This window comes from Thermobia domestica, chromosome 2 (assembly GCF_964235325.1).
Source record: "Thermobia domestica chromosome 2, izTheDome1.hap1.1, whole genome shotgun sequence".
NCBI classification, from domain to species: Eukaryota; Metazoa; Arthropoda; class Insecta; order Zygentoma; family Lepismatidae; genus Thermobia; species Thermobia domestica.
This window is the reverse complement of record NC_137455.1, coordinates 280503630-280522061: the sequence shown is the minus strand read 5'-3', so window position 1 is coordinate 280522061 and position 18432 is coordinate 280503630. Positions and strand designations below refer to the sequence as shown.

Sequence of the window (18432 nt, the reverse complement as noted above, 5' to 3'; positions counted from 1 at the left end):
AACAATGATGGTCTTGAACAATGAAACTAACAACAATATGAGAAACCGACACATATCTTTCCCTAGATATTTCAATCTTAAATCAGTGTGCAAGGTTTTGTCAGTTTCTGGTAGAAAGTGTGGCAGATAAAGTTGATTCTTTATTTAACAATGATGTCCTCTAACAATGAAACTAACAACAATAAGTGAAATAGACACGTACGGTTCCATAGATGTCTCAATTGTAAATGAGTATGCCAAGTTTGGTTAGTTTGTAGTATAAAGTATGGCAGATAAAGTTAATTGTTTATTTAACAATGGAAAAATCCAGCAATTGTTTGTTTAACAATGGTTTCCTCGAACAATGAAACCTGTCGAACATTCGACAGGTACCCTTCGCTAGATGTATCTGTGCTAATCGGATGGGTGTGCCAAGTTTGGTCAGTTTGTTTTAGAAAGTGTGGCACATAAAGTTGATTGTTTATTTAACAATGATGGTCTTCAACAATGAAACTAACAACAATATGTGAAATCGACACGTACCATTCCCTAGATATTTCAATCTTAAATGGGTGTGTAAGGTTTGGTCAGTTTCTGGTAAAAAGTACGGCAGATAAAGTTGATTGTTTAATTAACAATGGTGGCCTCTAACAATGAAACTAATAACAATAAGTGAAATCGACACGTACCATTCCCTAGATTTTGTAACGTCCATTAACCAGATTATATCCGTTTTTGCTTAATTTTTGAATTGTTCATTTTATTTTTGATTGTTTTAATTTTATTAGTTGCATATGTTAACATTGGTGACGGTGGCGCCATCTACCGTTTTAGACACAAACTATTTGGACGTAATGAATAACCTTAATATTGAGGTTCAGGCTTTATCTAAGAAGGCATATGACCATCGTGGTAGCCATCTTGAATCCAACTAAAATTTTTCAAATTTGAAGGGGTCATGAATACATTGTTTGAGGCCAGATATCATCAAAAATACGAATTCGATACGGGGTGTTACCTAATTTTACTTTTATAACAGTGATTCACATGTTAATGAATGCTACGGTATGGTAATTGAAAGAGAGGGAGAACAAAATGATACTTCATTTACTATTTTTCTGAAATAAGAAGCCCACAATTTCCCGAACCGAAGCATAAAAGATGAAAAAAGCTTGTTTTTTGTTAATAATAACATATGGTTTCCCCTCCCCCTTGCATCCCTACTTGCGTCTCAAACAAACTAATTTTGCAATCGAAAAAAAAAAAAATGTAAAAGTAAATAAACTGAAAATATTACAACCCCAATATAACTTATAAATGCAGTTCATAGTAACAAGATAGCAATAAAATGAAATTAGCCCTTTTCATTAATTTTCAATATTTTATGAATCCTTTATTTCGTTACAGGAGACAGACTAAAATTTAGAGAAAACATTGATGATTTTACTTTAGTGTACACAATATACTAGCATAAAATGAAACTACATATTTTACCTTAGAGTTGTGTGCTCCTTTCCTATTCGAACTTCAATTTGCACTTCCAATATTTCATTCGCTGCAACTTCTGCCTTCTGGGCAATGCAATTTCAAATAGTAGGTTAGAGAGAATTTCTTAAATTTTATTTTAATCCCTCTTTCGGATGACGAAAGGAGAGAAGAAGGTGTGGTAGTCATGAAAAAAATAGAATTCGAGATTTCAACGAATTTACACGTTTCATGGCTCATATATACCGAAAAAGAACTTTCTGACATTTGTTCGTCCTAATGTAATATACATTCGCCTAGGGACCATACCGTTGAATGCGTCGAGACCAAATTTAAACTTAAGATTCTTAAGTGATTCTCCAGGAGGAGGTTTCGAAATGTTCTTCCTACTCCTAAAAACAAGGATAGTTTACTGAAAAGTGAAAATCAAAATTTGCTATTTTTTCAAAAACAGCTCTAACGATTTTGTTTATATTTCATAAATCAATTTTTCAATAAAAATCCCATACTGTGGTATATCATTTCTCTGGGGAAAATCGAGAAAAGGTAGTTCACTATTTAGAGCGAGATGTTTTTCCCGGAAGATATTCTCAAACGATGCAGGTGATAGCTTCACATTTCATTAATATCCTGACAATATGGTATAACTCATTTCTCCTGAAAAAATGTAAGAGGGGTAGTTATTTTTGGGAGTGATTTTTTTTTTCGGACGATTTTCACGAAAGTGACATACATGATTTTGTTCCTTTCATAAATAAATATTTCAGTAATAACCTGACAATGTGGTATAACTCATTTGTCCCGGAAAATAAACAAATAAATAAATTACATATATATATATATATACACGAGGGAGTAGTCTTTCTTGGGGGTGATGTTTTCGGACTATTTTCTCAGAAAACGACCGACGATTTTGTTCATATTTCAACCTGATATGTCATGACTCATTTGTCCTGAAACCATATACAAGTAGTAGTTCATTCCTGGTGATATTTTTCGGGTGTTTTTCAAAATTGACTCAGGTGATATTGTTGAAATTTCATTACTAACTTCATAATATTACGTAAATTACTCCTTACGAACAAATTCACAAGGGCTAATTTTCTCATGGGGTAAGTTTCTTCTCAGACTACTTCCTCGAAAACTCAGGGAATTTCAACAAATATTTCATTAATAACACTAACATATGGCAAAATATATTTTTGTATGGAAAAATCTACAGGTAGTAGTTTACGTTTGGGGTTAGTTTTCTTTAGGAGAAAGTTTCCGAAAGCGTCTTATATATTTGTTTCTACAATGTTTCACAAGAAAAATCTCACCAATAACTAACTGCAGCACAACATGATTTAGTACAAGGAATTACAGCGAGAAAGTTTAGTGCGATGGCCCGTACCTTTTATTTTTTTTAAATACCTAAATTCCACATAAAAGCCGTAAAAACATAGCTTCGTTTCCACACAAACGTTTTCACAGCTTTGGTATCGGTGTCAGGTATTAAGAAAACGATGAATTAAATAAAATGCCAAATCCACAAGACCCTGCTATTTGAAACTGCATTGCCCAGAATTTCGCAGATGTCTCAGCGACTGAAATAATATTAGTGGTAATTGAAGTCTGTGTAGAAAAAGAAGACTCACACCGAAGGTAAAATAGCTTCATTTATACTAGTAAAATCAGTGGCGGCTCTTCACTAAATACAGCATGATTCGTTGAGCTCAAGATGAAGTAACCATTTTCTTGGAGGCTTCCAGCTATATGGTTTTCTTAAGTTTACATAACTAACAAGATATCGCCAAGTACTGGGTTACTGAAAAATTGATTTTAGTTTTCGGCTGGTAATTTCGTTTAGATACGTGCTTGTGGCCATAAAAACTACTGGTAAGTATCATTCGAAAGCTTGTGTTCTGTACTTTCTAGCTATATAGGCCACAGAAAATCTGTACTTTTATCTATTTTCAGACTGAAAGAATAGGATGTCAAAACAATTTTCGCTAAAGAAGCACTTAAACGCTCGAAAAACTAATAAACTTGACAATGTGAGCGAATATATAATGCTGAGTTGACTCCCAAAATTCTATTGTAGTGACGCATGTTTGGAAGATAAGGTGATGGATATCATCCTGCTGTTTGTGACTATGACTTGAAGATATGTGATCACCGAAGCAAATCCGACAAATGAGGTCACAGAGGAACTCAGTAAAGTTTATTGATAGTAGCACTGCAATTTGGAAAACTAAAGGATAAATGGTTGCCACAGGAATTGACCGTGAATCAAAAATATGTTTTAAATTCTACTCTACGCTGCTGCTACTTTTGCGCTACGAAAACTATTTCTCGATCACATTTCCACATGCAAAGAAAAAAATGTACGGTTAACAATCAACAAATGTTCTAGTAATGGTTAAAACGCACATCCACTCTTAAAATAGTTCCAGAGCTGATGATGCACTTATAGAAGTTTATGGTGGCCGTAAGATGCTTCACAGCTGCAGTGATCCATTACATCTTACGCAATCTATCACTTCCGAGAATCAGAATACTGACAAAATGCATCAAAAACTGAAACTTCTAATTCGGCCACAAGTCAACAGGGATCGCCTAATCATGTTACACAACAACAATGTGAATAAATCATGATACAAAGTTTACATGCATTTTAATACGAAACACTGTTCTATCCACCATGCTCGCTCTCTAACTTCCACCTTTTCCAGCATCTGGAAAGGGTCTTGAACGGACACGTTCCTCAACGAGTGTGACGGGGATGCCCTCGAAAAATTTATTCGCTGCAGAGTCGCAAATTTTTATATGCTGGAATGCTCAGACAAATATATTGATAATGAATTCCTTTATTGTGATTACTTTCGTTTAGCTTCAGGCAAGTTACGGCTGTTTGAGCTTGTGATTTAATCGAAATCCTGCATTAATTTCACAATTCAATATCTATTACTATATCTTAATTTTTTCCAGTTTGTGATCACCTTGAATTTTACGGAACCCAAAAGTATAGGGAAAATACTCTTTAGGATATAAGAGTGAGTTAAATTTCACTTTATATTGGATCAAAGAACTACTACTATACATATATAATTACATTATACCATAATTTCTTCTAAATTTGATACGTAAGAAAATACTCGTTTATCTAGTAATAATTCTAAGCAACTGAAATTTTTAAAAGTATATGTTTTTTATTACATACCTAAATTTCCTCCAGAAGCCATTTTCTTGCGAGTACCAATATCCTTCTGCTCGAATTTAAATTACTCTGGAAAGTAACACAGATAGTAACTTTTATGTATGTCGTAAACACAGACCAACCAAGTAACAATGTAAGCACAATTTACACAAAAATACTGTACTATTCAAGAGAAAATCAATACATTTAGTATCTAACCTGATCAAGATTATACAAATACAGTCTCACAAAAATGTCCTCTTTCGCAGAAAAAAAAAAAATCCTTCGAGAAATGTTGAACGTAAATGGATTCTATGTAAGTAACCGGTCTGATTGTGTACGCAAAATACTGCAGCTTCGTAATGCGTCTGGTATGTGTTTACACATTCATTGTGGGGAACGCTGATTCACCCCTCTCCTACAATTACGTAACTGTAACGACACTATACAACACTAAAATAATCGAAATACGGAGTTTTAAATTGTAAACGAAAACTTGAGAAAAATTATAAAGTACAGCAAAGTTTCTAGAATGTAGTATGCAACGCTCCTGGAAGATTTCACTTTCACACAAATTGATAAAACAAATTTGGATAACGAACACTGTTGACCTGCTAAAGAGATTTTAGTTGTGGAAATTTACACATCTATGATATATGAACTAACAATTGTTATAAAATCAAATAAGAAAGGTATTATATTTAAACATATTTACACTTGTTAATTAAGAAAGACTTTAGTGTGTGTGTGTGTTTGTCGCCCGAAGTTGAGGTGCTCCGTATTTTCAAGAAAATTCAAGTTTTTTCTTTTTCCAGAAACTAGTTTTCCATTGGAAAAGTTGTTCTCGGAAAGGCATCTGATTACTACAGTTTTTTGTCTTCATTTTTCAAACTACGTGCACATAAAGTTCAAGGTGACAGTGTAAAAGTGATAGGATTTGACAGTAAGTGATCCATTCTACTGAGGAAGGTAATAGGTCTTACCGAAATAAATTAGAACAGTTTCTCAAAATATGACCTTCGAGATCTGCCTTTGTATGACCGTCTTAAACTGAATAAAAGATAGAAAAAAATATATTTAGGAATTACAGACAACAAAGGAGAATCAGATATAGATATAGATTATTCATTCTAATATCTCATATAGATGTATAACTATAAAATTATCTTGACAGCCTTCAATTATATTATATATATATATATATATATATATATATATATATAAACTACGTATTTTGTCCTATAGCACCAATATAAAATTAATTTTATTTAATGCTATTTTAAAATTTTAAGTATACTGCTATAGTGGAATACACCCAAAACAAATAAAATATTCTCTCTAATGAAAGTAGTACCCACTTGAAAAAAGAAAGAAAAAAAAAAAGCTTCAGAACGCTAGTATAGAATATTCGATACAGAATGTATTGCAGGAGTAAGTGCAAAGTTTATTTTATCTTTAATAGAAAGTTGCGTCAACTTCTCTTGCTAAATAGACGGAGATAGTATGACGTGTAACCGAAGCCCATTACGTATTCTGAATCTGTTATCAGTGAGATTTTGTACTGGTCAAAGGGCAATGAAATGTGTAGAACAGCAGTTAGTTACAGCTGATTAAAAATAGCAGCCAACGTTTACTTTCAATTAATCGTATTAAGATAAAAAAATTTAAAAAATCTGCTTACAAGTGATGTAAAATCTAATTTTCAAAACAACAGAAGCTACATAATGAAACAACTCCACACTGAGTCCTTACAACTGAAAAGTATTCCATCATTTCTGACTCATAGTGAAATAGTTCTTTCTAACATCCTACCATCTTTCTTGCACACATAGTTCCCTGTGCCATGAACAGAACTCAGAACAATGCGGTCTAAAAGTGTGATATTTGACTTCCTTGCAGGCAGTTAGAAATAAAGACTTCTGATATCTAAATAATTACTGAATGATACAATGTAAACAAAATGTTATGTGCAGCAGTATGTCACTCAAAGACAATCAGACAAAATATTTCAATTTCATAAAATATTCAATAGTTCCTTCCGTTCAGTATCGTCATTTGTTGTCAACACAAGTTCGAAGTTCTAGTTTAGTGGTTGCAGTTAATCCAAATAAAATATAAATCTGATTTTGTCAAGATATGACGTATGATGAATACTGAAAATATAATAAATCATTTGACCATAGTACTTCCAATTTCAATTAAATACAAACTTATGACAGAACTACTTCGTCTATTTCCTTATATATCAGCGTTAATCCAAGGAAATAAATTCCACTGTACATCCGTTCACAACCTACTGTCTTCAAGTTCTGCTTTATCCTATTTCTTTATATATATGCAAACTAAAAACTGCTGCAAATTACGACACATCTATGATCAGTTTATTGCCGAAGTGCGCTTTCTCTTTTCAACAAAAACAGTCTATCATTCCCTTTCCTTCATGACAACGGTTCTCTTTCAATATTACATATAGTTGAAGTTCAGTGATGAATTCCCTCCAAAACCTGGCGTTTACTTTCGGTGTGTCTTAGACTCCCAAGAACATAATCTAGCGCAAATTACAAACTAAATTACTGGAGACTGTTTGGAACTGACGACTGAAACCATATCCGCTTCGACTCTATTTTATTTGTAAAGAAAGCGGCTCAATGAGCTCTCAAAATCCAAGACACGAGCATACTTTTTACAAACTAGAGTACTAGATAAAACATAAAAGTAAGCTACTATAGCACGGCCAACAAGAGATGGTCTCTGACGTTTCTTACCACATGCGGTGGGACATTGCAGCCTCTACTTTGATACCAGTGTTACCAACCACGATCACTCTATCTTATACCATTAATTAAATTGCCACCACAGTTGCACCGAAAAAAACCTTGACACGCGAGTAGTGGCAATGTCACTGCGAGCTGTCAGAGACGTTCTCTTACTGGACGCACTATAGCTAACGTTAAAGTCATTACAGATTCAAAACTTAAGTAAATAAGTAAATAAAAACTTTACACGGACAACTCAAAACCAACAACCAGGTTAGACAAAGTGTAGAATATTGAAGTTACAGCGTGTTAAAAATATAATTATTATTACTTTTCCCTACTTTTGCTTTCTATTATCATATAGTTTATGATAAAAAAAAGTTTCAAGTCACGTTAAAATAAATAAATAATAAAGATATTTTCCCTCGCTTGCAAAAATATGATGCAAAAGTCAAACTGCGATGCAAATTAAAATTTGTTTCGCAGTTGTACGCGAAAAAAAAAAAAAAAGTACATTCAGATTTCTTACCCCTTTTTGTGTGCCCGAAAGTGACAAAAGATGAGGCTTTGATTCTATTTCCTAAAAATTCTTTCTTATCGATATTAATATTAAAACACACTCATCACTAAAACAATACGTTTAGTAGTGTCACCAGGCCACTTCGCAGATGTAACCCCAAATGAATGTGAACCAATCGCCAAACACTAAACAATTCCAGAGTCGAACAGCTTTCTGCTCTTGGGGAGGGAAAACATCACGAACTAGTAGAATACACTATCTTACTGATGCTGCTTCTTTTGAGTTTTTATTTCGACCCCATCCATATGAATTACGAGTCGGCAAGTGTTTCTCAAAATCCTTTGTTAATTTATAAGTAGCTGAAATGCCAGTTCTTCGCATGGGGAGGATAAGGTTTATTCTGAATATGAAAGTAAACAAATGAGTGAAATAAATAAATAAAAACACCACCTTGAGCGTTGTCCCCGTCAATTTCCGGGCCAGCTGACAAATCCTTTGACTAAATTTGGGCTTAAATGTCATCGGGAGTGTCACCAATCAGCTTAGTGATTATGAAAACTAGCATTCGACACGAATATAAAGTCAGTTTGGACATTTTCCACCCCTTTTCCTTCCATGACGATGGGGGCTAAACTTCAACTTGAATGGCATCGAGAGTGTTACTATTCATCTCAGCGATCCGGTTTATTATGAATTTCGCACTAATATCGATTGTCTCAGATATTCGTCCTCTCTGTTGCTATGCTAGTCTGCATAAATATGTAATGTTGATTACATATATGCCTGGAGTTAACATGAAACATTCATAAATTTGACCCCCTACCAATTCCCCAGCCGAAAATTGAAAAAAAAAAAAAAACTGCTTCGTACGCAATTGGATCTGATGAAGATATGAGTAAAAAAAATTGGTGATTCCAGTTGATGGGTTCTCAACTTTTTCAAGCGTAGTTCCAATTGGTGAATGCGACTCTCCTCAGCGCCTGTCATCATCATATCCCAATCCACTTATGCACAAGGTAGAACAGGACGTACGACTTGGATGAAGTAGTCGAAGAATCAGAAAAAGATCCAATTCTTAAAATCAACCTTGAAAAGTCTACATAGTTATATATATATATATATAAAAGATTTATAAAATGCATAATGTCCGTCTAATAAGAAAAAGGTCCAAGAAGTCATATCATCTCAAGTCCCCTAAATAGTCCATCATTCCCAATCGCCCCGTTTGGAAACTAGAATGCCTCCTGAGGGCGTTAACGTCCAGGTTGAGAACTACTGTTCTACGTGACTCCTTTCTATGAGAAGAGCTGAGGAGAGACCCATTACAATTAAATAAAGATGATCATGTACGACATAATCTTCAGACATTAAACGTCTTCAGTCCCACCCCAATTTAAAAAATATATATTGCTGAAATCAAACAAAAGTCTGTCGTTTTTTTTTCTTTCTTTTTTTCCCTACGGAAGCACCACAGCCATCCATGCAGAAACATATGTACTACGCAACAACACTTTTCGATTATTGTCCGTCAAGTTGCAGAGCTGCAACAGTGACGATTGACGTGGATGGGGCTTATGTAAAAAGCACGTGAATATGTGATTTACATCAACAGACTGATCAGATATAGACTGACTATTAGCTTTTTACCGAAGAACGATCATTAGCGAGCTGTATTCTTTCAGTTTGACGTTTCACCATTATGCCTGTTACGCTAAGAGAGACGGATGATTAAGAAAAAAAAAAAAATGATTGTGGGAGAAGTGAACTGATGGAATAAGACTATGAGAGGAAACGAGAGTACCCCAAGCAATCCCACGGATACGATGTTGTCAACCACGAACTTACTTGGTCGACGATCGAACCAGGGACCCACGAATCAAAGATAAGCCACCTGCCACTGAGTCATCGTGCCTTCCTAACTCACAAAATGTCAAAACGCGGATTGGGAGGGAACAGTCTCTCCAAAACCGAAATATCATGCAGAAGAGTCGAATCCAAACTCTGCTCACGGTTTCCTTCGATTCCAAAGGCATCATTCACAAGGAATTCAGACTGAACGTACAGCATTAAGTGGGTGTTTCGCAAAATCTATTTGCCAGGACACGTAGATTGATTGATTGAAAGGGTTTATATGGGCGCGTCGACATCGAGGTCTTTTGCACCCTTCTCTGACAGGAAAAATGAAGTACCCAAGAACAAAAAAGCATAGTATCACAGATATAATAAAGTAAAAGCAAAGTCTGGAGTACGTAAAAGGTGTTCGGTCATTTATGAATTAAAATGTCATAGCATTCAAGAAATGTGCAAACTCGATACACAAACACAAGGACGGGTTAGTACACAACAGCATGTTAATCTTATCTGCCGGGGCAGCTCAGCAATAGGTGCACACACGTGGGGCAGCCCATAAGTAGTAATGAATATGACAGTGCAGTAAAGAAGATAAAAGCAAGGAAATGCTATGACAAGCATAAAACCACCATGAAAAACACAAACGGTAGATAAAAGCAGAAATAAATTAATTAAAAGAAATGTGAGAAATGCACTCACAGATCACGCAAGACGTGCAAAGGCTGCAAGTAGGTGAAAACTTGCTGGATCATCTGGACATCGTCTCCAAGCAAGGTAGACAGATCAGCTGGTAAGCCAAGGCGGGCTCGCTCAGGAGCAAGAGGAACACATTCCACAAGAAGGTGGCGGATGGTCAGGAATGCACCACACTGGGTGCAGGAAGGCGGGTTCTGACGACCATGGGTCAGATGGCTGTGCCCGATACGTAATCGTGCCAATCGTCGTTCTTCCAGTCTTGAAGGACGAGAACTCGTGGCCCAAACACCAAGTCCCGGCTTGACAGCATGCAATTTATTCTGAAGGTGCACATCCCAGTTTGTCTGCCAGCGCTGAAGGAGAAGACGGTTGATTACAGGGCGAATATCAGAGCTGGGGAGCGGTGACGGATACTCAGGTCCTGTAAGGGCAGCTTCTTTGGCAATACGGTCAGCACGCTCGTTCCCTGGAATACCAGCATGGCCAGGCACCCAACAAAATTGGACATCGCAACCTGCAAGTCGTAAGGAATGGCAAGAGAGTAGAATTTGCTGAACTATAGGGTGCACAGGAGAACATGTCGGAGATTGCGTCGACGAATATAATGCAGAGTCTCCAGAATAGCAACCAATTCAGTAGTGAACACAGTGGAAGTAGGATGGAGCTTCAAACCAGCGCTATGATCATCCGTGACGAAGGCACAGCCAACAGAATCTTCATGCTTCGAACCATCCGTGTAGAAGACAGCGTAGGTACGGTACGCATCCAGAAAAGAGAAGAACTCCTAACAAAATTGTTGATTGCTGGTAACAGACTTCTTAAATTGCGTTAGATGAAAGCTGACAACTGGTGGAAGAACTGTCCATGGAGGAATGGACAGGAGGCCCAATGGATAGATGGCAGGGACATCGAATCCAAGAGAAGCCCCAAGGTCTATAGCACGAATGCCAAAGGGCCGGGTAGCAGTAGGTCGTGCGTGATATCTGTCATAGCGAGCACCAGCCTCAAGGGCAAAGGCCGAAGGATGGTCAGGTACGGCACGGATATGAATGTAATAGTGCAGGAGCAGGCAGTCCCGACGGTGGGAAAGAGATGGTTCATGAGCCTCGACATAGAGACTAGGAATAGGGCTAGTTCGGAAAGCTCCAAGCGCCAAACGAAGGCCAAGATGATGAACAGAATCCAGATGACGTAGGATGGAAGGTCGAGCAGAACCATATGCAACACAGCCATAATCCAATTGGGAGCGGATGAGGCTACGATATAGACGCAACATCACCACACGGTCAGCACCCCACGAAAGATGGGACACCAAACGTAGTAAGTTCATGGAGCGGAGACAGCGGTACTTCAGGTCTCGAACGTGTACAGCCCAGGTAAGTCGTCGGTCAAACTCCAAGCCCAGAAAACGAACATGATCCACATAGGACAATCGAGAACAGCCAAGGAACAGCTCAGGATCATAGGCACAGTGACGAAGGCGACAAAAATGAACGCAGTGTGTTTTGGTGAGAGAAAAGCTGAAACCAGTAGTGGTAGACCATCGGTGAAGGAGGTTGAGGCCAGGACACGTAGAGTTCGACCTGAATATCAGCAAGATGATTAATACTCTCTGTTGCACGATGATGCACTAGTGCATGGTACGTCAGTTTGTGGTAAACAGGGATCATGGAGCTCGACCACCCATGCTCTCACAAGCTCTATATATGTCTTCATGTAACTTTTGGCTATTTCCAAAACTGAAATTGGCGTCTCAACACCATTTCAAACGTCCAAAAGGCTTCGATCCCGATTTTGGAAGCAATTCAAAAACAGGATTACTAAGATTGCTTCACCAAATTGTACAACCGCGTCAATACACGTATTGCCTCATAAGGTATAATTTAAATAAACTATCTTGTAATCTACCAGTTCATAACGCCAGGTCGTTCGTTTCGAAAATGTGCTTACATAAGTATCTTATTCAATGCATAAATGGTTTTCAATAAATGTGAAGATCACAATACCGTTTACAGCAATCTGATACCTCAAACTGTTCTAAGAGATATGGAAAAATATTGTTAAAAGTTTGCAACACTGTTTAATATTATGTAATTGAGAACTTGTTATAATTACACCTACCACAAAGTATTGCCGTAATGTTATAGAAGCAAACTATATCAAAAATTGTTTTAAAAAGTTTCCACAAATACAGCATTTAAGTAATATCAAATTTTACCTTTTTTCATATCTTCCAAATGGTTGAGATAAATTGTTATAAAATGCATTACGGTCTTTATGTCTGTTGAAAACCACATACGTAATTGGATGTAGATGCAAAAAAGCCGGCTTTTTTGAATCGATGGTTTTTTGCACATAAAAAGCCGGCTTTTTTGGGAAAAAGAATAGAATTTTGGAAATTTTGGCTTTTTTCATTTTCATGATTTTACTATTTAAATAGCTTTCTTATAGTATACTCTAAAGTTTTCATGACAAGAAACATTTCATGACCTAAATGCTATATTTCGCTCTGGAATTAACCATCATGATGGATGGAACACATGTTTTATGAATTAAAGTAAACAAAGTACGTAGTATTTGAGGGCAACCGTAGAAGATATTTAAATTTATTTTAAACTTTTGACTTATTGATATTTTTTTTCTTTTCTACGTAATTTCTTTTTAGTCAGCCGTGTTTCATTTCCTAAAGATTAGTAGGCTTACTCTAGCTTCTAGCACGTAAGTTAAACTTTTATTTTTCAATATATCCGTCAGAGCGTACGTTTGCCAGTATATCTGTCAAAGTGTACTTTCACATTTTTGTTATACTGCAGCTGTGCAATGATTTAGCAATACTCTTCCGGATACAAACTTTAATACCATTTTATACAAATAATCAGTATCGGATTCAGAAAAGTATTTTGGGAGGTGTTTCTCTGCTTAATGTTTGTTTTTTCTAAAATTTCCTAATTTTTATTTGGGAGGTTATGAGTACAAGCATAACTAATATTTCGTTTTATTTGTATATTCAGCAATAACCTTCCGGATACAACCTTGAAGACCATTTTATACTGATAACCATGGGCGGATTTAGAAAAGTATTTTGGGAGGGGTTTTTCTTATTAATGTTTAGTTTTTCTAAAAATACCTAATTTTTATTTGAGAAGAGCTTGAAGTTTATGAGTAAAAGCTTAACAAATATTTCGTTTGTTTTAGAAATTCTGTAATTTCGGGGTAAAAAGTTCACCCGCAAAACATCTCCACCCTAACCCCCTTCGCAAATCCGTCACTGCTGGTAATTAGTAATAACAACGATCTAAAAACTATAAGAAAGGAAGTCGGCCAGAACTCTCAGTACACGCATTACCTCTACATTCACAGGTACAATTAAGAAAAACTTTTGTCAAAATGGTCGAATGCGGGGTTGAACCCCGGACTTCCCGATAGAAGCGCAAAAGCTTACCACTCACCCATGGTTGTTGTGCAGTTGTGCTTAACTTAAATATATTCTCTCTCTCTCTCTATGGCCTATGGAATCCGAAGGTTCAATGCCGCGTTCACAAAAGCTCTCCACTGACTTCAATCCTTAGCCAACTGGATCAGTTTTTACTTTGTATTCCTATTTCTGCGAGATCCATTTTAATATTGTCCTCCCATCTGCGCCTAGGTCTTCCTAATGGACGTTTTCCGATTGGATTTCCAGTTAAAACTTTGAAAGCGTTCCTACCTTCTTCCATTCTGGCTGCATGACCTGCCCGCCTGAGCCTCCTAGACTTGATGACCCTAACAATGTTGGGTAAACCATATAAATTATATAGTTCCTCGTTATGAAGTTTCCGCCATTCCCCATTCCCGTTCCTCATGGGTCCGAATATTCGTGTCAGGATTTTATTTTCAAATACTTTCACCTCTCGTGCTTGAGGTCCCGGGTTCGATCCCAGCCCCCGCCAAGTGAACTTTGTAGTGGACAAATACCGTGTGCGTGGATTTTCTCGGGGTATTCCCGTTTCCTCCCACTTTCTTCATTCTTTACTCCTTTAGCCTAACCGGCATAATCGTGGGACGTAAAACTCAAAGATCTCATTTCATTTTACATCAACCACTAATCAAATGAGCTCTTGTGCTGTAGAGAAGCGAAACAAAGTTTGCTTCATCAATTTAAAGCAAAATTTTGAAAAAAAGCTCAAAATTTCCCAAGCAAAAAAAGCGAAGCAGAAAAAAAACTTTTTTTTTTTTTTCAAAAAAGCCGGTTCTTTTGCGAGCCCTTGCATCTCTAATTGGTTGTGACATTTATCTAAGAGTGATTCCATTTCAAATCGTCCAGGCTGGTCCACACGACTGTCTCAGATTTAACTTATTTTTTAAAATAAGAAACTACATACAAAATTACTAGACCCATATTTTTTCTTTCTGCTGAAATTTTTTTTTCTCGATATACATCCTTCCAAAATAGCCGCCCTCCTCTCGGATTGCTCGAAAAAACTGAAAAAATATGTCAAATTAAAAGTTTTGTTGTAGAGAAACGAATGTACTTATTAACATAATCGCAATAGCAGAAAGAGTATAAAGTTGTATGTTTCGTCTATTGGTCCAATGGTCTATGGAGGGCCAAAATTCGTCTATTGGTCCAATAGGAAACGCGCAATTTACTCGCAATGTTGCCAACTTTGGCGAAACTTTTGCTAACTTCAAACATTTTTTTTTTCTGTCTTCACGAGCAATATCAACCATCTGGTTCTAGCATCGAAATCTATTCCATACGGTCTCTTGAAAATGTAGAGGACTTACGTTTCTAATTATTACATCCCACGTTACAGCATGATGAAAAGCTGAAAATTTCATTAAGACGCCATGTTTGGACGCCATTTACTCAAAAACCCACCTTTTAAAAATCTGAATCTTTTACATGTATTGAAGAAGTACCTAAGTATTTAATATCCGTTAACCGTTCATGCGGCTGCAGCCCCTAACATTCGCAATTAATTATTGAAATTTCGATTTTTGTACTTGAAATGTAAATATTTAATATGGGCACTTTAATATGGGTCTATTACATGATACTTTCCGGTGGTGTATTTCTAAAGTGTACAGAACCTGTATTTTGTTTACACATGAAGCGTTATTAGTACGAAACTATGACAAGTGCTATTCAAACTCGTAACATTGCCAAAACCCACTTCTTCTCACTTTCCATGCTTACGTGCATACCCATCATCGCTGACGCGCCTCTCCCCTCCGACGCACCTCCACGGGCTCACCAGCTTCACCCTACCCTGACTCGATTAGACAGCATTCGTGCTTTTAGCAACCACCTAGCACAGGCTGGTGTTTTTCGTGCAGTAGTATTGGCGCACCAGTAGAAATAATTGTTGAAAAATCGTAATTCATTCACTACAGTAATCAACTTCTTATTGTCTCCTAAAAGGCTTGCGCTAGGCGACATGAAAATATTTAACTTGGCATAGATAAAATTCAAGGGGCTACTAGAGATAATCGTTGAAAAATTACAATTCTTTTTCAATTTGCGTATAAATACAGTTTCTGGATGTACGTCATAAGAACTACAGTGCAGAAGCACAAACAAAGCTGTGCTAGGTGGCCATTAAAAGCACGAATGCTAACAGTCAGGGTAGGGCGAAGCTTTTGGGCCCAGGCAGTAGCGCGTCAGCGATGGTACGTATACGTGTAAGCGAGGACAGTGAAAAAGTGGGTTTTGGCAAATATGCGAGTTTCAATTGCACATGTCATGGCTTTACACTAGTAGCGTTCCACTTGTAAACATACAATAAAGTTTCTGTCCACTGCGCAGAAATACACCGCCGGTGAAAAATAACATTTAATAGTCATCTTTTCTATGCACTCACTCGTTTATGATTTTACATAGTAACCCTACACTTGTAAACCTGAAATACAGCTGTATTACTTTGTATCAAATTTTGTCGCCTGCAGAAATATGTTCCTTATGAATTTTTGGATGGCATTTAGTATCTCCCCAAACTAGTTTCATGGATCCAGAACCAAGTACCTTGTTTTTGTCTAAATTGTGATAAAGGTAGAAGTACAAGGGCCCTGGGGGCTTCTAACTCCCTTCGCTAGCTGTTCCTAGCTCGGCTATATTTTGTAATGTAAGTAACACACTGTAAATCTTATATGTTCAAGATTGGGGGAGATAATAAATATCAGCCGATTTTTTTTTCATACAAAAATATTCAACTTTACCTGTAAATCTTCCAAAATGTGGTGCGCCAAAACTACACCAGCACCTTGTTTTTTGGACATTAGTTTTTACGTTATGCATCCGAAAGCCGTATTTATACGCAAGTCGCAAAAGAATTGTAAATTTTCAATTACTTCTGGTGGCCCCTTGAATTTTATCTATGCCAAGTAAGATATTGTCATGTCGCCCAGCGGGATGATAAGGAAATTACTGAAATAATTATAAATTTTCTACAATTCTTTCAAGTGGTGCGCCAAACTAAATCAGTACGAACTTTCTTCCACACATTTTTTTTTTTCAGCGTGCGCAGACACCTGTTGACACTCTTGCACTAACACTGCATTACTATTCAATCAGATCACTATGCTTTAACAAAGTAAATAGAATTTTTTTCGCAATTCTCCTCAAACGAAACCAAATTAGAACGATGTACAAGTTTCTAATGCTGCTCAATTAATCTAATTTTATCTCTACAGTTTAAAATTCATGCTGGACTGATGTTAACTATTTACCTGTACTTTACACGAACAAGACACAAATAGTCCAACCAACTGCCCCAGCAGTTCGAAGAAAGAGACTTGAGATTTCGTTAGTTGCTTGATAACACTTAACTAAAGAGATGACCTTCACAAGGGTCAACTCTAAAGGCGATTAAAAGATCCCCAACACCAAGGTCATGTGTCTGGTAAAATAGTTGCCGGCATTTACTGTACCCGCCTAAATTGCGTAATACAAGTAAATGAAGTTTCTCGCAAAAGCTGCTGCCACCTATTGACTGATTGTGTACTTCGACACAGTAAATGGAAGTTGTATGAATAATGCCATAGCACCCATTTTAGGGATATCTGGGAATTGGATGTTCCAATCTCAATTGGAGAATGTGCAATTATTTACAATTATTATCAAGTAGTACTGTGAATACTACTTGTAACTAAACCATGAATGTAAATATACTTTAGATTAGTTGGCATAGATATATCGTTTATAACAACATTCAGATCTATTCGAAAATTTGGGAACTCGCAAACCTAAAGCCAATATGCTACTACTATTCTGATATTTTTAAAATTTCCAGACAAAGGAAGTCTGCATTTTCTATAATTGCATTTTCTTTTCTAACGGATTTCTTAATATCATCTCCTGTTACATAATGTTCTGCTTGTTAAGAATACATGTTAAGCCGGCTTTTTTTATTCGTCAAGTCAAAGATGAAATCAAGAAGGTGTCTTCCCACTTGCGACAGTCCTATTTGCGACAGGAACTGTTAACTGTCCTATGAGCGACCGATTCGATCTGTTAACTGCTCTATGAGTCACCGATTCGTTTATACTAAGATAATGGAAGAAGATATGGTTCTCTCTTCTTTAACTTGTTTCATGCTAATGTGATTTAGAACCTAACAAAATGTACTATGAAAAATTTCGCTCTACCTGAATTTAATACGTGAGAATGCTCTCATTACATTAACAATCTTTTATACGTTTTTCCTAATTTTATACTTTTGAATTAATTTCTATGAATACGTTGACTCTATCAAGGGGAAAACTAACTAAATACATTTAGAGTAGCTCCGCCTTTTTCTATGATTCTAATATAATTAAAAATTTCATGTTAAAATGATACGGTGCATAAGTTTACATTGAATATGTTTATGGCATAAGAAAGAAATCAGAAAGAGGTAGGGGCGCCCGAAGAAAATTTTCTAGGGAGGAGCATCTCCATGGTTGCTGTATCACGTCTGGTATATCTGTGAGCCGGGGGGGGGTGACCT

At 36.6% G+C, this 18432-nt stretch overlaps 1 protein-coding gene across 1 annotated transcript in view; it reads right to left on the bottom strand.

Annotated features, from left to right (window-relative positions):
* The window catches only part of LOC145678520 (bifunctional purine biosynthesis protein ATIC), a 72392-nt gene extending 55007 nt beyond the window's left edge, over positions 1 to 17385 (bottom strand). The window contains exons 1-2 of the mRNA XM_081748766.1: positions 17174 to 17385; positions 4667 to 4732 (exon numbers count right to left, since the gene is read on the bottom strand). Coding sequence (XP_081604892.1) covers positions 4667 to 4688 — 22 coding nt within the window. The 5' untranslated portion in view covers positions 4689 to 4732; positions 17174 to 17385. The remainder of the gene's footprint in view (positions 1 to 4666; positions 4733 to 17173) is intronic.
* Between the last annotated feature and the right edge of the window lie 1047 nt (positions 17386 to 18432).